General features: G+C 37.1%; 3 protein-coding genes across 3 annotated transcripts in view; 2 read left to right on the forward strand and 1 right to left on the reverse strand.

Annotated features, from left to right (window-relative positions):
* The window catches only part of LOC105385824 (gamma-aminobutyric acid type B receptor subunit 2), a 94649-nt gene that overhangs the window by 3035 nt on the left and 71064 nt on the right, over window positions 1-20550 (forward strand). The window lies entirely within an intron of this gene.
* On the forward strand, window positions 1446-4737 carry LOC125489223. The gene has a single exon (XM_048624379.1). The coding sequence runs from the start codon at window positions 1621-1623 to the stop codon at window positions 2665-2667; it is 1047 nt and encodes a 348-aa protein (XP_048480336.1). The 5' UTR covers window positions 1446-1620; the 3' UTR covers window positions 2668-4737.
* On the reverse strand, window positions 14675-15783 carry LOC105386366 (E3 ubiquitin-protein ligase RING2). Its single transcript, XM_011556900.3, has 2 exons — window positions 15520-15783; window positions 14675-15191 (listed from the first exon to the last, which is right to left on the reverse strand). Exons 1-2 carry the CDS (start codon window positions 15655-15657, stop codon window positions 14874-14876), a joined length of 456 nt encoding a protein of 151 aa, XP_011555202.3. The 5' UTR covers window positions 15658-15783; the 3' UTR covers window positions 14675-14873.

Raw genomic sequence — 20550 nt, forward strand, 5'->3', positions numbered from 1 at the left:
TTTCGAATGGAAGTCGCTCCCGTGGACACCCTGTATAAACGTGGCGCCGAAGCCTCGAAAGCAAGCCCCGGGCCACTGGACGTAGCTGGGGGTTACTCTATACTGACAAAAACGAACAAATGAGAGCTCGTTTAATACAATGAGACTTCGTTTTTTTCATGTACAGGGTGTTGCAAAAGGGGTATTTATATTTATTTTTTTATTTATTTATTTAACTCTTTATTGTACAAATATTACAAATAAAAGTACAAAGGGTGGACTTAACGCTAAAAGCATAATATAAGCCGAAACCTGCGTGTGCAAAATGTATCTAAGCGCAAAAATTAAATCAGAATGTCAAAATTCACGAAAAAAAACATTTTCCATAGTAAAGAGTCGTGTGACACAACAAACATTCTATGGAAAATTATAATATTTTTAGAGAAAAGTGACCCCCCTGGAACGAGGCCAAAAGTGCAACTGAAGATAGTAGGAAGTAGCGGAAGAGAGTTAAGACTCTCATATCTGTCATTGAACAAATGTCTGCCCGGCCGGAGATCGAACCCTGGACACCACATGGGCGTGAAGCGATAATTCGAAAATGGTCGTTCTTTGTGAAAACAAGTGGGAGAAAGAAACTTCAACTATTATTCCTTGTAGAAACAAAACGGCTAAGCCACCAGCCAATGGTTACCACCGAATTCTCATTGGTAACCATTTTATACTAATAAAAAGTAAAAATCGACGTCAAAATCAAAACAGAACCAAGCCATCTCTACAGCCAGTTTTTGTACCGTGGACACATTTTTAATTCTTTCAAATGCATTCAGCACTCCCCCACTCTGTAGTGCCAACGTTTAATAATTAAATTAAAAATACCCGTAAAGTAGTTTAGCTTTTTGCATGGCCGCTCTTGCGAAAAAATATCTTTTTCAACTTGGAGTGTTATTTTCGAACTTCAGTCATGCCTTTGGCGAGGTTTCCTTTGAAGACTTTCTTTCCAGTTGTTTGGGACTTTTTGAGTTCAATTGCCAATTTACATGAATACATAAACGTTAACTGCTTGTCACCAAGTGGCTCGGAGCGAGATCGAGCCTTTTCTTTAATCTTTTACATGTTCGTAGTCGTAGGTAGGGAGGTAGGTATATATTTACTTTCATTACATTTTAAAACCGGGAAACAGGGTATTTTTTATTTAATGTTAACTAAGGCACTTGTCTCTATGGCCTCATCTAGTTTTAAAGTAACAATACTCGTAATAAAATGAGTAGAGACGTCATAATATAATTTGATTGCAACTTCTGCATACACAAATATTACGCAATTTGAATGCGTCAATGCATAATATTAATCAACCAAATCGTGTTACAGGGAATCCCATCACAGCCCAAACAGGTTTGAAAGTGAGCGTACGGTTTGTTGTTATATTGTGATGACGTCATCCGCTTCCAGTCCAGTCGGTGTTAGGACCAGTTCTACTCCAAACACCACCGCTGCGACACGTTGTCTGCTTGCATCAAGACCACTTGCATACAGACCACTTCTTTCACCAGAACCAATTGCATCAAAAGTACCTACTGTGTCACCAGGACCACTTATTGTACCAGGCGTCGTTGCGTCAGGAACACTCGTACAAAGACCATGGGGGTCACATGCAAGGTGCTCCTGAACAGACCTCGTGTAGGATTCCATACACCCGGCGGACCAGTCATTGGGGTTGTAAGGTACACAGTAGATAAACCCACAAAGTTCACCGAAATAGTGTTGTCAGTGAAAGGCGAAGGGAAATGCAACTGGACTACCTCAGTCAACAATCGAACAACCCACTACAGCGGAAGAGAGAAATATGTTGATATGAAAAAAAAGTTACAAGTGACAAATACCAGTGAAACAGAGCTTGAAGTAGCTACTGGTGAGTATGAAGAAAATTTCTGCTTCTATTTACCGAATTGTATACCGTCCTCGTACAAGGATGGTGTCGGATCCATATCGTATCGGGTCCAAATCAAGTTGGTGAGGCCCGGTGTGTTTCAGTTCAACAAAAAGTTCTACAGAAACATCATAGTTAGGGAATACAGGAATGCGATTTCACCTCAAATACCACTTCACGTTCATTCCAAGAAAACTCTGTTCCTAATGTTTAGTGCAAAGGAAGAAGGAATAGTGACGAACTGTACCATAAACAAAAGTGTCTTGCTTGCGGGATTTCCAGCTGAGCTAAATATCTTTGTATCAAACAACTCGACCGTCAAAATCAAGAAAATGAATGCTGAGTTAGTCTCACACAATGCATATACATCCGGAAATGGTTGCAAGAAGAAAATCTTCAAGACTCACAAATCTTGCAGTCAGAGCTCTGGAAGCATAAAGAAATCAGACAAAGCTGAAATGTCGTTGACTCTACCTACGAAACCTGATATGGTGACTGTTCGGCATTCGAGCGTTATCTCGAGAGAATACGAGGTGCATATAACGGCCATCCTGCCCTTTCCACATCGTAACCAATGTTTGAAGATCCCTGTGGTTATCGAAACCCGGCGGGGGCTCGACATGGTTGACGAAGCAACTCTTGAGAATACGAAAAGCAGTAGTCATGTGGATTCATATAGTGCAGTAAACTATCCAGAAACGCCACCACCTAGTTATTGGAAAGTGATGTGTGAAGATAAAGAAATTAATCAAAAATAATGGCTAACTCTTAATGATAGTGTAACAGACTGTAGATAGCTGTTTAGTAAACCAGATTTGTTTTAAGTAATTATTGTGTAAGTAATAAAATTTATTACCTATATAAAATGTACAATAAGTTATTATTTTTGTAATGAAGTGATTTTTATACAATATATAGGTCCTATGAGAAGTAGAAACAGACTCATACATATAATTTACCTGCTATACACAATGATATTGTAACATAAGCAGCTTGTGAATACTATTTATCAATCATGATGATTAATGTCCAATCATGCATGGCGCTTCCCGCTACGTTTACTTGAATGAGGATAACACAAGTTGCCTAATTTTCCTTCTATTGGATGTCCGATATCGTGGACCGGTTTTATTTTATTTAGTCTCTGTTGTGGTGCAAAGGCCCGTTATTGTATATTTTTTTGGTTTGCCTTTTGGTCGCCATTTTGTTTGCCTTGGGGTTGCTACTGCAATAAATAGATTATAAAATTAGGATTATTAGCTATCGACAAAACAACGAAAATTTAAAATAACTTGTGATGCGGAGTCTGGTGGAGAAGACTTAGCAGAGAAGTGGTCGAATCCTTGCTACATAATCCTAAATAAAAAAGGATTTATATTTGATTAGTCTCTGAACAGTTCTGTCAGTTTTGTTTACTTTTCTATTTGCTAGAGTTTATTAACATTTTATTTTCTGATAAAATAATATGCAAATAAGCATGTATTTCTAAATTTCTGAGACACAAAGCGCAGTCTCTCTTAGTACTATTAAGATTTTCTGATAATAATTTAACCACTTATGAAAATTTCATGTTTTTCCAAAGTATACACAGTGTTTTTTCCATTGTTCTCCAAGATTTTTGGTTTTAGCAACGTTGAGCCTGAGACCTTTATCTGATAATGGGTGTTTCGTGTCAGTTACTATTTCACTATCCTACAGAAGGATTTTTCAGACCCGGCTACTTTATAACTGGGATAGTGAAGTACACGGTCGACGAGGATACTGAGTACAAGAACATACAACTATCACTAAAAGGCGAAGGAAGATGCGAATGGAAAGAGAAAATTGCAAACACTGCCACCACCGCGAAGGAAAATATTCACTATACCTTGGCGGGGCCCTACTTGAGCTACGAAGGAAAAGAAACAATTCTCAATATAAAAACAAGCATTTTGAACAAGGAAAACGGTAAAGGTGATTCAGTGGTGGTGCCCGCTGGTCTGTATGAGCACTCGTTTGATTTCCATCTTCCGCCCCATCTCCCTCCATCGTTTAAAGACAAGCATGCCCTTATAACATATTGCATCAAAGTGAAATTCTACCGACCTGGCTTCTTTAAGTTCACGAAAAAATTCTACACGGAAATTTTGCTGAAGGGCCTGGCAGTCCCCCCCGCACCCCCCGCGCCTGTTATCTACAAAATCGAGAAGACGTTATTAAAACTGTTTTCATCCAAGAAAAAAATACACGTGAAAGCTGAACTACAAAACCCCCAGGCCATTGCCGGGGAGCCAGCAGAAATAAACTTTAACGTATCGAATGAAACTAAAGTGATAATACCCTGTATTACTGTCGAGCTGATTGAACGTACCATGTACACCGCATCTTGTGGCACGAAAAAAAAGAAATACAGGACTATCGGAGAAGCTAAAACGCCGAGCGTCGCTGACAAATCAACTGCTGACTTGGTACTATCAGTGCCTTCATCACCGGAAATATTCAGCATTCTGAACTCGAAAGTGGTGCAAAGGAAATACAAGTTGAGAGTTACAGTGAAGTTGCCGCTACCATACATGAATGCCTCAATAAAGATTCCGATAGAGTATGATACATATAGGCAAAGAGCTCCAGTTCCTGCTATAGATGAGGTGAGTGATGCCCCGCCGTCGTACTGGCAAGTCATGGCTGAAGACCATGGACAGGAGACCAGCAAATAACAACCGATTCATTGGTATCTTGCATAGACCAAGCGATTACGAACAGAGAGGTATTTATATGAGTTTATTGTAGATATCATTGGAAGATTGTACCTGACCTAAAACATTCAATAAACGGATACGGTTATACTTACAGTATTTTAAAAACTTGTTATAAATAAAATAAATAAATAAATAGTCATTTATTTCTGGCTAGACACCCATATTACAAACTTTAAGATTATCAGTTATATTTAATAGTCGTGTAGAGACAACTTTTTATGGAATTGATACATCAACGTGCCTATTGTATGTGTTAGCTAATAATATTTTAGTGTTATAATATGACTAAACCAAAAATACCCATATTCATTTTAACATTAAATCTAAATTCTTTGCATATAAAAGGAATGGTAAATTGGTATATGAACTCTTTAGTCATTAATATTAATTATACAAACACACCTTTTTACTGAACAGGTGGTTCCTTTTCACCTTAAACTTTTATAAAAATTATATGTTGTATTTTGAATGAATGTTGAATGAAAAGAATTTTACATACCTACGTCACACACAGCAAAAAATGGGACCACACATGTAAAAGGTGATAATTATGTTATACATACATACATATGTACTTATAACTATAAAAGGAAGAACTAAATTGTAACACACATGAAACACAAGCAATGTTTCGACTTCTTCAAGTATGTATGTAAATAGGTATGACAAGAGTATATTTTTCCTACATTTTCATACTTGCACTCAACTTTTACCGTTTTTTATTGCTATGTAAGTGTAAACCTCCCTTTAAGTACATAATACTCTTCTGTTATCGTGAGGGGTTGAGAAAAAATAAGAATAAAAGGCCAAGGTCGTAATTTCAGTGGCACATCAAATAATAACACATTTTCAGCGGAATCTGTCTGAAACGTACGTGTTACGACAACATGTTATGACTCAATTACTTCACCGTGAAAGGATCACTCAACGATGAGGCTTAGATATGAGATAGATTTGGTTTTGTTTATTTTTATCTGGTTGCGTATAATCCTATGATGCACGCTTCCTCATCGTACATTCAGGAATCCTGTTATTTCTGTACAAAAAAGTATGCTAATAATAATTAAAAAAATTAAAAAACCGACTTCAAAAAACCACTAAAATGTAAAATTTTATGTGACAAACAGCTGGGAAACACGCGCCGAAATGAAACCTGAATGGCGCCGCGATATTCAAGCAGGCATGGCGAAGCATGATGAAGACTGGCTTGAAAATCAGAAGCAATGGTTAATAGGTGCCCAAAAAGGAAATTAATACCCTGTTTTTACACCTTTACCCACCCTGGCGGTGAGATAAAATTCTGAAAAAAAATGGGACCACCTGGAAGCTCAACACATTACAACAAAAAAAGAATTTTCAAAATCGGTCCATAAACGGCGGAGTAATCGGTGAACATACATAAAAATTATATAAAAAAAAAGATCCCGACAAATTGATAACCTCCTCCTTTTTTTGAAGTCGGATAAAAACTAATCCGATTTAACTTAAATTAATTATTGTACAATGTACATCTCGCGGGCAATTATAAAGTACCAGTGACATAGCAACTTACATAGTAGGTGTAACTTTTTCGTGCATGTAGGTATGGTTGATTCCATGCCTGTTTTTGAAACTTACATAAAATAAGCTAAGGTAGAGTACCTAACTTCATAGATGTTCATTCCTTGTGTAGCCCTTGTTTAAATACCCGTTCCTAGGTAAAAGATAATACACTCACGGGCATTGAAAAGGTTCCACTGAGAAAAGCACCGAATTACTCCTAAATAAACGGAAAAGGCTAGCTTAATGACGCTTTCTGTAACATTTATCATTTATTTATTTATTTATTTATTTAATTACAAATGTTAACAATATATTTCAATACATTGAAGTACATTTAACCAAAAGTCACTATAGTACCAACTAAACACGGTAAGTAGTATTTTGTTATTTTTTTTTGTTGATAAATGTTTGAATAAATTTGGGTCGTTTGGAGTCCGCATTTTGTGAGTGGAACATTTTTATTGCCCGTGAGTGTAATATGCATTGACTAATCAAACATCCATGATGATCTCAAGAGACTCATAACTTCCAGTACTTATTTATATTACGTAAGTATAAGGTATATGTTCCTAACAATGTGAGATGAGAAAGAAAAACAAAAGTATACGACTTTGTTCAGAACCAACTTTAATCCGATTCTCAACTCTGAACACAAGTTTTGGAAAGTTCGTACGACATCTTATGAAATTGTACATGATTATTTTTTTCTTTTTTAGGTTGTTAATGTTTTTTATGATTTCTTGAGGCAATTTCATTAAAACTTCCGATTGATTGACTAAGGGCTTCTGGATCCATGTAGTAGGTTTTACAGATTATGCTGACGACTGTAATCCGCCAATAGGTAGTCAGAGGTGACCTCTTTTCGCTGTACATACATTTGTACTCACGTAATACTTCGCGACTAATTTTCTAGTTGTTGTAGGTATTTTAACAAATTATCTTTTTCCTCTCAGCCTATCGCACTACCTATCACTTTATCCACAACGCCCACGGTTAACTGGAAGATAATGCTGTTAGCATTAAGTTGGCCTATGTTCATATTTTATTATTGTTCAATAAAGAATTTAATAATAATACCGCCCTTTTTGAATGCACTTAAGGACTACATGTGCAGGTTCTCTTACGATCTTACGATGTTTTCATTTACCGTACAATATAATAAATAAATAAAAAAAAAAAAAATAAAAAAAAAAACTCAATTTTTTTTATTCATCGTACAAATATAAAATTTTCTAATGAACGTCAATTTTTACAAATTACTCTCCGTTCGGATAAGGGGGGGCTCTTTCTGTCTAAGGAGAAGAACGGAGGCAAGAAACTCCTGAGCCATCTTTTCAAAAAAAGACTTAAAACTAGTTGGTATACAATACATATAAGCTTAATAATTATTATTATAATAATATGAGCAGAGCTAACTACTTATCACAGCCATGCATTAACGTCCTCTAAGTAATCATCAATTTTATAATAAGCTTTTTTACTGAGTTTCTCTTTAATGTAACACTTAAACTTATTCTCTGGCATTTGAGCAACTTCTGCTGGAAGCTTATTATAAAATCTAATACAGTACCCTAAAAACGATTTATTAACTTTCGCCAGACGCATCGCTGGAAAAGCCAGCTTATGCTTGTTCCTAGTATTAATGTCATGATTACTGCCAATTGTATCAAAAGTTGAAATATTCTTTCGTACATACATTAAATTGGAAAAAATGAACTGACATGGAACTGTAAGGATGTTAATTTCTTTAAATAGTTCTCTCAATGAATCCCTGGAACCAAGTTTGTATATAGAGCGGATGGCTCTTTTCTGTAATACAAATATAGTTTCAATATCAGCTGCTCTACCCCAAAGCAAAATGCCATACGATAATAAGCTGTGGAAATAACTAAAGTAAACTAATCTGGCGGTTTCAACGTCGGTCAGCTGTCTAATTTTCCGTACAGCAAAAGCTGCGGAGCTCAACCTTCCAGACAATTTTTCAATGTGAGGTCCCCACTGTAACTTTGAATCTATAGTCATCCCAAGAAAGACAGTATCATTAACTAGGTCCAATTTATTCCCATCTAGAATAATGTTAGTATCGCATTGTCTAACATTCGGCAGTGTAAATTTAATACATTTCGTTTTCTTAGAATTCAATAGAAGATTATTAACGGTAAACCAATCGTGTATGTCAGATAGAATTGAATTAATTTCATTAAAATTATTTTCTCTTCTTTTAACTTTAAAAAGCAAAGAAGTATCGTCAGCAAATAAAACTATATTAGTCAATTTTTCAACCATAAAAGGCAAGTCATTAATATAAATGAGGAATAAAAATGGTCCTAGAATAGATCCTTGAGGGACGCCTATTTTTACATGAGCCCCCTGTGATTTAGTATTGTTAATATCGACCCTTTGTTGTCTCTTGTCTAAATATGAAGATATCAAATCTAAAGCCTTTCCTCCTATTCCATAGTATCTAAGTTTCGAAATTAAAGTCTGATGGTCTACACAATCAAACGCCTTCGACAGATCACAGAAGACTCCAATAGCATCGTGATGGTCTTCCCAGGCGTCAAATATGTGCTTAATCAACGCAGTACCGGCATCGGCTGTTGATTTGCCTTTTGTAAAACCATACTGCTGGCTATGAAACAATCGAGCATCATTGAAATGCAAAAGCATCTGACTGAGTATGACCCTCTCAAATATTTTACTCAAAACTGGAAGAACCGAGACAGGCCTGAAATTTGCAGGGTCCTCCATATCCCCACTTTTGAACAGAGGTATAATTTTACTAAACGAATACTGCTTTACTTGCTAATATTTTCTTCTTATCGTGTCGGTTTGTAATGTCACATTTACATAAAATTTAAATACAGTGCCACAAACTTATCTGTTCCGGTGAGAGCGAACTAAATTGATCCATATCTCATTATTTACTCATTAATTGTATATTGATATAGATTAGATGGCTTAATTAAAACCTCAAGGGCAAATTACCACTACGGGCAAACTTAAAATCTTATAGAATGAAGAAATATTACACATTTACATGAGCTGTCACCGGAACAGATAAGTTTGTGGCACTGTACATCTCATTTATTTTCTTTTTATCACGCCAAAATAAGACAAACGCACTTCACGAGAGGCCGAAAGGTCAACACGTCTCATTTGTATGACAAAGATCTCCTGTCCCGCTCTAGCCCCCTTGACGTAAATTAAGCTATAACGCTGACAAGAGAAAAAACCATGAATCAGTTCGACACAAGTGCCCTCTCTTTCTCTCTTCAAACCCTTCAGTGCTGCCTACAAAACTGTTCTGGGGGTCACTCTCTAAATCGACGGACGAACAAACAAGAACTGTCACGCAATCGACACGCTTATTACAACGTGGTAGAGCCGCGGTTAGCACAGCGCTCCGAAGCTTAGGAAGAACAAAACTATAGCGCTCCAGCGCGAAAGTAACCCCCAGCTCTCCGACAATTTTATTAGAAACGGTTATTCGCGCTACTTTGAACACTATTCTCACTAGTCTAAGGTAGGTTTTGGCACGAGAGGGTTGCGTAAAAAATGAGGTTAAGAAAGTATTAACGATGAATTAAGGGCAGTGTTTAATTGTGAAGACCTAACGTTTATAGTGTCGTTAAGTTGGTATGTTTGTAATGCCATATGTGGTTATGGCTTGGCTTTTCCACAATACAAAATGCTTCAATTCAAAACCAAATAACTACAATAATTAGTGTAAGTAGTGCCAAGTATAAGCAAAGTGCCCACACGATATTAAGAAAAGGAAATGTATTATTAAGAACCTAAACAAATGAAAAAAAGTCTAGGAAGGTTTCTATTATGAGTATTAGCTAAAAAAATCTTCATAAAATCTTCATAAATACAGAAAGACTGTATAGGTAGGTACGTTAAGTTTACCTGCTGGTAGAAGCAAAATGAAAAAAGTGAAGATTATTTGTGCAAATTTATCTTTGGATGGTTGCATTATATTGGGGTAATAAATATAAAAAAATACCCCACGGCAGCCCACCATATCATTAAAAAACCCCATTTTGTAACATAATATTGTCCCGTTGTACCCCTACAGTGCCATACATATAGCCAGAATCACAGGGACATCAAGCAGGTACCAATGTCAAATTTTAGGGTTCCTTACTGAAAGTTTTCTGACGAGACTGTAACTAAGATACTGACTACTGATTGTCTTTTTCAGTGTTTTTTTTTAATAATGAATTGGTATGGATTTGATTCTATGTTCTGTTCTGGAAGATATAAATGGTGCCGCCCCAAGTGACATCAACTGTACCTTCAATACACCGTATGTCCTCTGTCCCCGGAACACACTAGGTAGGTAGTTAGCAGGTAGTAAGGTAGTCAGCCACTGACAATGGGGACTACCGTTTTTTTGCTCACCAGTTGGCGCCACTGTCGACTGAGGTCAAGAGGTACCATACCATAGCTGTCAAACTTATCAAAGGCGACTTTATCAAATTGGCGCGAAATAAAGTTTTAAAATCTTGTATCTTATAAGCTTATTAATTATAAAATAACTATCATCATATCGAGTTACTATGCCGCAATGTTGTGCAGATCCGTTATGTTCGGAAAGAGAAGGAGGACATATACCATACCAAGTGATAAAACTGTTCTGAAACAGTGGCTTGTGAAATAATTTTTATCCGACAATCTCGTGTTTGTGAAAATCATTATAACCAATTTCAGAAAGAACATAATGTAAATAAGGATTAGGCATTTAATAAATACAATAAAAATAAAAGAATTACACACTGATTTAACTTTTATTTATCCTTTCCGTTTAAACACAATGCTATACAAAAAATATAACACATTAGTAATCCACACAATGAATGCTGTTTTATCACGATGTTTTCATTCACCGTAAGAGCGATGGTATGTATGGTGGCCTGCGCCTAAAAGTATACGGGACTTTGTTCAGAACCAACTTTAATCCGATTCTCAACTCTGAACACAAGTTTTGGAAAGTTCGTACGACATCTTATGAAATTGAACATGATTATTTTTTTCTTCTTTAGGTTGTTAATGTTTTTTATGATTTCTTGAGGCAATCTCATTAAAACTTCCGATTGATTGACTAAGGGCTTCTGGATCCATGTAGTAGGTTTTACAGATTATGCTGACGACTGTAATCCGCCAATAGGTAGTCAGAGGTGACCTCTTTTCGCTGTACATACATTTGTACTCACGTAATACTTCGCGACTAATTTTCTGGTTGTTGTAGGTATTTTAACAAATTATCTTTTTCCTCTCAGCCTATCGCACTACCTATCACTTTCTCCACAACGCCCACGGTTAACTGGAAGATAATGCTGTTAGCATTAAGTTGGCCTATGTACATATTTTATTATTGTTCAATAAAGAATTTAATAATAATACCGCCCTTTTTGAATGCACTTAAGGACTACATGAGCAGGTTCTCTTACCATCTTACGATGTTTTCATTTACCGTACAATATAATAAATAAATAAACGAATACTGCTTTACTTGCTAATATTTTCTTCTCATCGTGTCGGTTTGTAATGTCACATTTACATAAAATTTAAATACATCTCATTTATTTTCTTTTTATCACGCCAAAATAAGACAAACGCACTTCACGAGAGGCCGAAAGGTCAACACGTCTCATTTGTATGACAAAGATCTCCCGTCCCGCTCTAGCCCCCTTGACGTAAATTAAGCTATAACGCTGACAAGAGAAAAAACCATGAATCAGTTCGACACAAGTGCCCTCTCTTTCTCTCGTCAAACCCTTCAGTGCTGCCTACAAAACTGTTCTGGGGGTCACTCTCTAAATCGACGGACGAACAAATAAGAACTGTCACGCAATCGACACGCTTATTACAACGTGGTAGAGCCGTGGTTAGCACAGCGCTCCGAAGCTTAGGAAGAACAAAACTATAGCGCTCCAGCGCGAAAGTAACCCCCAGCTCTCCGACAATTTTATTAGAAACGGTTATTCGCGCTACTTTGAACACTATTCTCACTAGTCTAAGGTAGGTTTTGGCACGAGAGGGTTGCGGAAAAAATGAGGTTAAGAAAGTATTAACGATGAATTAAGGGCAGTGTTTAATTGTGAAGACCTAACGTTTATAGTGTCGTTAAGTTGGTATGTTTGTAATGCCATATGTGGTTATGGCTTGGCTTTTCCACAATACAAAATGCTTCAATTCAAAACCAAATAACTACAATAATTAGTGTAAGTAGTGCCAAGTGTAAACAAAGTGCCCACACGATATTAAGAAAAGGAAATGTATTATTAAGAACCTAAACAACTGAAAAAAGTCCAGGAAGGCTTTTATTATGAATATTAGATAAAAAAATCTTCATAAAATGTTCATAAATACAGAAAGACTGTATAGGTAGGTATGTTAAGTTAAGTTTACCTGCTGGTAGAAGCTAAATTAAAAAAGTGAAGATTATTTGTGCAAATTTATCTTTGGATGGTTGCATTATATTGGGGTCATAAATATAAAAAAAAATACCCCACGGCAGCCCACCATATCATTAAAAATACCCATTTTGTAACATAATATTGTCCCGTTGTACCCCCACAGTGCCATTCATATAGCCAGAATCACAGGGACATCAGGCCGGTACCAATGTCAAATTTTAGGGTTCCTTACTGAAAGTTTTCTGACGAGACTGTAACTAAGATACTGACTACTGATTGTCTTTTTCAGTGTTTTTTTTTTAATACGACCGAATGGCGTAGTGGTTAGTGACCCTGACTACTGAGCCGATGGTCCCGGGTTCGATTCCCGGCTGGGGCAGATATTTACACTGCCGGGCAATGAAACAGTTCCACTCAAATAATTTCGACAATAAACAACACCATTTTTTTCAAAGATTTAATAAAAACTTGGAACAAAGTATTATCGATTTTAGTTGGTAATATCCTGATGTTCTTTTAAATGTACTTCAATGTTGTAGAAGACGGCATTAAGCTAGCCTTTTCAGTTTAGAAGTAATTTGGTGCTTTTCTCAGTGTAACCTTTTCATTGCTAGTGAGTGTATTTAAACACAGATATTTGTTCTCGGGTCTTGGATGTGCCCGTAAAATGGCAATAGGCCCGCCCCCTATTACATTGGGACTAACATAACACTCTGGCGAAAAGTGGGTGCAGCAATGCACCTCTGCCTACCCCGCAAGGGAGTACATTAGTACAAGGCGTGAGTGCGTGTTTTTGTTTTGTTTTTTTTTGTTTTTTTAATAATGAATTGGTATGGATATGATTCTATGTTCTGTTCTGGAAGACATTAATGGTGCCACCCCAAGTGACATCAACTGTACCTTCAATACGTATGTCCTCTGTCCCCGGAACACACTAGGTAGGTAGTTAGTGGGTAGTAAGGTAGTCAGCCACTGACAATTAACGTGACTGGCTGTGGCTGATTCTAGGCTGATTCTTTCATCACAGTGACATGTCCGGCTTTGTTGTTTGTCACTGATCCGCTAAGGAGAAGATTTAGGCGGACCCTAGACTCTATAATATTGTGCAATATATTTGTTGTGCAATAAGCTTTTAATCCAAATGAAGTTTACGCAATCTTAAATATTAACCCTAGACGATGAATTATATTGCACAATTATCAATGTTGTTGTTGTTGCAGCCCTATGGCACCCCAGAGGTGCAGAGGGTCTCCACTAACGTCCGCCACTTCCGCCTATCTTCGGCTGTACTTTTGGCCTCGCTCCAGCTTAGGAAAGCCTTATAAAGGCTGCTAAAGTAAAAAAAAAATGTGTTGCAAACAGCTACGGGACCTTTTATATGCAGTGCCGACTTGCACGCAACCGTTTTTACCACATCCTACTTTGACAAGGTCCCTATTACGCTAACACTCGAACACGGGTAGAACCAGATCAAAGTAAAACGTGTCGAGAGCCTAGTAAGCCTTTTCCTTCCTTTTCTTACATTTTTGCGTTTGAGATTCGAATTTTTTGGTACACCAATTATTTTCTTTTGTTTGAGAATTTCTTAGTTACTTTAAAAATCTAGCTATGCCTGAAAATACATAATTCTTACAACTTTATTGGACACCCACTAGCTACAAATATCGTTATCAAGTGGGCCGTTATGGATTTTCATTTTTTTTATCAGAAAAAGGTAGGTAATTGAACTAATTGATTAGCGGTTTATATTACTTAGCTTGGTACTATATCATTGTGTATGTGGTATAAACTAAGTTTATTAACTTATTTCTATAAGTATTTTTCATTTAAGTTGATGACATATATACACTGTGTGTAGTTATTTTGTTATGTGTATAGCAACGTGTTTAGTTACTGCTACATTTAGGATTATTTTTTGTAATATTCCATTGTTAATTAGTGAAAACTTGTAATTGGCTTTCAACTACATACTTTTAGCATTTTTCCATAAACTTTAGCTGTAAGTTTTCCTTTGAAAAGCTGATACTTAACCTTAATGAAGTAAGATAAAAACGCCGTTATTCATTGCATTCTGCAAAATTTAATACAAACAGTAAAATACATAATTTAACAAAATACAAATTCAAAATTAGGACTTGATACAAAAAATAACTTCTTATAATATCAACACTTTATAAAATTTAACTTCATTTTAAAAAGCACCAACAATTCAAATCCAAGAATCAACAAAATATTAGTTTTATGCCTTATAAAGGCGAATTAATTTTTAGCGCCATCTACCGGTTTTTCTTCTGCAACCACTTCATTAGCATCATCATCTTCGTCCACGGTCGGTGGTTGGGAAATAGCGGCGCAGTCCAGGTATAGAGGGTGATGCTTCTTGGTCCCACGCAGGGTACACCTACAGGATGGACACTGGCTATTGTTCCTAGTCACAGCCTTCTTAATGCACCGTGTACAGAACATGTGGCCACATAAGGTTGAGGATATGTTGCCTTGCTGGAGGTAGTCGAGGCAGATTGGGCACGTCATGTTCAAGCAGTCCTTTTTGCTGATGTTTTGGTCCTTGATGGAAATCTGTGGAGGGGAAATATTGTCAGGAGAAATTTGTATCGTGTTGAGAAGAGTTTATGGTAAAACCAGACACGCACACATTATGCATACTGCACACGACTGTATTTCGCGAAGAAGTCAGAGGTGACTCGCCAGCGAGCCATCCGCTTTTCGCTGTACATTTGTACTCACGTTATAGGTCGAGAGCCGTACCTCCGTTGTTTTAGTAAAACCAAATTTACGATAACGCTGATGAGGTGGGTGGGTAGTCGATTTTTACAGGCTGGATAGACAGGGAGTAGAAGAGTTTTGGTGAGAGAGGTTTGTGAGGAATATGTATTGTAATTATTACCGCATCAAGAATTTGTTGTTGTTTTTTCTTCCTATATCTTCTCCTTTTAGTAACCCTCCCTGGCGGCGCTGGCGGTGGAGCCTCCGCTACTGGCGGAAGCGGAAACCCTCCGATGAAAGGCCCAGTATTCGGTTTCATTATAAAACTATTATTATGTAGAGAATATCTATCGTTTTTCTTACTAAAATAATTTTATATTTTCTAAGGGTAAAGTCCTAATTTTGATTCTGTTTTGACTTCTGACTTCTGTCGGTCATCGGTCATTTTATTTATTCTTCTCCAATGAAAATTAACATAGAGTGGGTTTGAGTTCTTCTAGTCAGAACAACTCTTATTCTAAGGATCAGTTTCATAAAGTCAAGTTGTTCTTCTCTCGTATTTTTATCTCAGCACCTACAGAATTGTTAATTTAAAATTACAACTAACAGATGAGAAACTCATTCATTACATGAGTGCTCAGATGCATACCACGGTTCAATGGACGCCAAACGATTAGGAACTCTATTTGCAAAATACGTAGAGTTCGATTCACGAAACATGACCAATTTTCCAGTGTCCCACTACTCCTACTCCTAAGCTAGGTTTACATGGCTGATTTCTTTCAGCCAATAGCAGATAACTGCAACGGAAAAAACATCCACTCTATTTTCGTCTCCCAGGCTGCTACTGACAAAATTATACCGCCATTTTCGGTCAAGTTACGTGAATCTCAGTATACTCACCCACCGCAGAGCTTCCCATAGTTTTATAAACTTTTCGTACGAATAAATGATTTCGCTGGTTCGTTAAAGAGCACTTGCGTTTTACAAGTTGACTTCTCGTTCTCATTTTGGCGAGATTCTGCGGTCTGAGAATGTACTTTCTAGTGAGATCTCATGAATATATTGTGCGATAAAGGAAAATGGCCCGTAATGGATGTAGAACACGCAAGCGGAGGATTTGTGTAAATGTGGAGGTATTTGGACGTGTGGTTTTATATAAATGTTTCTAAGCGATTATACATTATATGACCAAATAGCACAGTAGTTAACGAATCTGACTGCAGAGGGTTTGATTCCATCCGAGGCACGTACTCATTAAAAGATAGATTTTAATATAAATTAGTTCTCGTTAGTAGTGTCAAATTATAGTGTCGTGTGATATCTCCAACCCTCTTCACTCTTGAGGCCGAATGATATTCATAAACACATATGCTCACGACTGTTATTGTACTATTTCTAAAGAATCTATTGGAACATTTGGCCAGATTGGAACCCATGGTTTCAGGAATGAGAGCCTTGAGCTCATCTGTTACACCACCACAACTCTAAATAGCCGAGTGGTCTGTGCAATGGATACTGAGAATGAGAAAGCTTTGACGCGCGCCATGCTACGCCCTCTGTGGCTATCTGAAACACTGGCCAATCGTAAGCCTCTGAAATCTGATGACTTCTTGAGCTGTTAAACGACTAATCGAATTTATTAGCCTCCCTCCTTTATCTGTGTGAACGGGATCGGAATCGAGGTCACTCTAGTTTACGAAATACGAATCGAATTACTAACCTCGACTCTATCTCGAGCCATTAAATGTACCGATTTCTTGAAGGCTTTTGTTCGTTCGTCACTAACTTGTTAAGCTAAAGTAACCCTAGTCTTTACGTCTGCAGAGTTTGAAGATCTACCTCTATAACAACGGAATAAAGTTGCAATTAGCATAAAATTGGTCCTTAAAGGACTTTCTCCAGTTAATTTGAGAAATGTTGATAAAGCTGTCCGTATTTTATTGTTGAGGGACAAAGATTCTAGAGATATAGATTTGATTGACCCAGTCATAAAATGATTTCTTACGGAAATTAGGATTATAATATTGATATTTTAGCGTATTAAGGCATTATAAGTAAAAAGCGTCGGTCACAAAGATGTGACCGTTAGTAATGAGCAGAAGAAATAATAAGTGAGGAACTATTAAACGAAAAAAAATAATGCTATAGTCCAGAATAAAAAAAGAATCATGTTCCAAATTAAAAGTAGCTAGTATCTGCCCCGCGGGGAATGAATAGAATAGAATAGAATACTTACTCTTTTTTATGCACCATTAAAGAAAACATTACAATTTCACAACTTATATATAAAATAATACATAAAGGCGGTCTTATTGCTTAAAGCAATCTCTACCAGACAACCTTGGGATGGAAAGACAATTTTAACATAATTAATGGGAGTAGAGGTGCAAGGTATACTACTTAAACAGTACATACTATGTTGCAGTCCTATGGCACCCCAGAGGTTCAGAGGGTCTCCACTAACGTCCGCCACTTCCGCCTATCTTCGGCTGTACTTTTGGCCTCACTCCAGCTTAGTCCAGCGGCTCGCAGCTCGTTTTCGACGCTTCGGCGCCATGTTTGGACAGGGCGTCCCCGGGAGCGCTTGCCATTTGGTGGCCTCCAGTCAAAGGCTATAGTTGCGGCATTCGTAGCTCCTCTTCGTACAGTGTGCCCAATCCATCTCCACTTTCGTTTCGCAATTTCCTTGCCGATGGGAGATTGTCGACACAGCTTCCACAGATCTTCGTTACGTATTGTCTTCGGCCAGAAAACGCGTAGGATCGACCTGAGGGACTTATTGACGAACACTTGCAGTTTGTTCGTCAGCCCTTTCGTCACTCTCTACGTTTCGCAACCAAAGAGCAATACGGACTTCACGATGGAGTCGAAGAGGGAGATTTTTATCCGCCTTGTGAGCACATTCGAGTCCCAAACAGGTTTGAGAGCCAAAGCAGCCTTCGCCTTCTTGATCCTGCTCTCTATATCCTCATCTGCTCCTCCCTGACGGGTGACCGTGCTTCCGAGGTAAGTAAATGCATCGACCGAGTCCAAGCGTTGGTCATCGAGTATTAAGGCGTCCGAGGTTTTAGCCTTGATACGCATATCGACTGTTTTGAGTCGGTTTATTCGCAGACCCATTACTCTAGACTATATAAATAAATAAAACAACACAATATAAGGGATCGAACATCGGCCAAAGTTGCTTATATTATACTGCGCCATTCGGTCGTCATTAAACGTACTTTAAAAAGTAAAATCATTTATGCAGCACCGTGAGATGATCCCAGCAACTTATGAAATATTTAAATATTGGTCCAAGTTTCTGAACTGAACTTTGTAATCCCCCAAGTTGTTCATCTTGATCGCATTAATCGTTTAGAAACAGCTGAAATATGAGGAGCGGAAAACGGCTTTAGGAATTTGGACCTTAAGTGCTAAGTAATGTGGTAAGTAATTCACTTGCAGTGCAAAACTTTCGTTTCTGAACTGAAATCGTCCTATTTACCATGTATTTTAGCTGTTGCAATAGTTGTTAAAACAAAAGAACGACACATTTTAAAAAAATAATAGTTCCTATTTTAAAAAAATATGATAAGTAGTGAGTTTTATTGATGATTACGTTGTAATACCTGTTGCACCTGTACGTTTTTGGCCTTCCTCATTTGAAAAACTTTTGAAATGTTAACCAAATTGTTTGAAGCGTTAAATTTAATAATAATTGATAAAGTCAAGAAATTTGTAACTGCTGTATTACATATTTTTATTTCCAAAATAAAACTAAAATAATATTGTTCGGAACTTGCTATTTAACATTGTAACTACTGTTGCATCAAATAGGTCAGATATCTAGACAGGTCTACGTATCAAAGGCTGAGAACTAAAACTTGACATGTAACTCGATCACTGGAACCGAAATAGAGTGAGAGAGAGAAAAGAGTACAACACCGCCAATTTTGCAACGAATAAAATATTTATTTCAAGTAGTAGAGTGCCCACGATTCAATCTAGCCCTACATCATAGACACATCATTATTAAAAATGACAAAGAATATCTACATACAGTGCGACAAACTTATCTGTTCCGGTGAGAGCGAACTTAATTGATCCTTATAAGTATCTCATTACTTACTACTGAATTATATATTGATATATAGATTAGATGGGTTTATTAAAACCACAAGAGCGAATTACCACTACTGGCAAATTTAAAATCTTATAGAATGAAGAAATATTAGTCATTTACGTGAGCTCTCACCGGAACAGATAAGTTTGTGGCACTGTATTGTGGCCTTTTCTGCCTATTCATATTATACTTATTACGTATACTACCTACTATAATTATATAGGTAAGTATGTACATATTATATATTGTGGTTTCTATTACAAATGAACTGCGTTTTAAGATAAAAGCTTTAAGTATAAAGCCGCTTATTTTATATCGAAGACAATGTATCGTAATATTAATTGGTATTTCTTGGAAACAATTAAAATATCTCCGTACAGTTTCCAGATTGGTTATTACGTTAGTAAGCCCATTCTATTCTATTCTCTGTGGGGGTATAAGTACCTGCACCTGGCTCTCTCGAGTGGAACCTTTGTGCATATCCCCTAGGTCTAAACTGCCTTCCTAAGCTTGGACCATTTCCCACCATGCTGGTCCACTGCGGGTTGGTGGGTTCACATGCCTAGGTGTGCTAAATCTATATAATATGTTATGTCGTCTGATGCAACCTCATGCTGTCGGCTACCAATTTGTACCTTTACTTCAGAAAAATGGGAGATTTTCAACCATAGACAAAAATCGATTATAGATGGCGCTAGTAAAACTTCATACTCAACAGCACAGCATTTTTTCCTAGCCGGCATGGATTACAGTCCTTTCAGCCAATACAAAAACCCAACCATATGCGATAAGTAGCTGTTATATTATGCAAAAATATTAAGTGTTAACAAGTTTAAGACAGCTTTGTACCATTTATGACATCTTCCGTTCCCGCAGAAGAATGCTGCTCATAAAAAGGACAGGCCGGATGCCATGTATCGGACGATTTTGGAACTTTTAAACTGTCAACGAAAATCTCCCATCCACCTGAAGACCGAGTGATTCCACACTTTTGTTGCGAATTTCACAACGACTTGAACACAATAATGATCTCTATTGTATGCGATATTCGATATTCTTCAATTCTCTCTTTAATATTTGCTTCAAATTATTACTATTGTAGTC

The sequence above is a fragment of the Plutella xylostella genome, chromosome 12, assembly GCF_932276165.1.
Source record: "Plutella xylostella chromosome 12, ilPluXylo3.1, whole genome shotgun sequence".
NCBI classification, from domain to species: domain Eukaryota; kingdom Metazoa; phylum Arthropoda; class Insecta; order Lepidoptera; family Plutellidae; genus Plutella; species Plutella xylostella.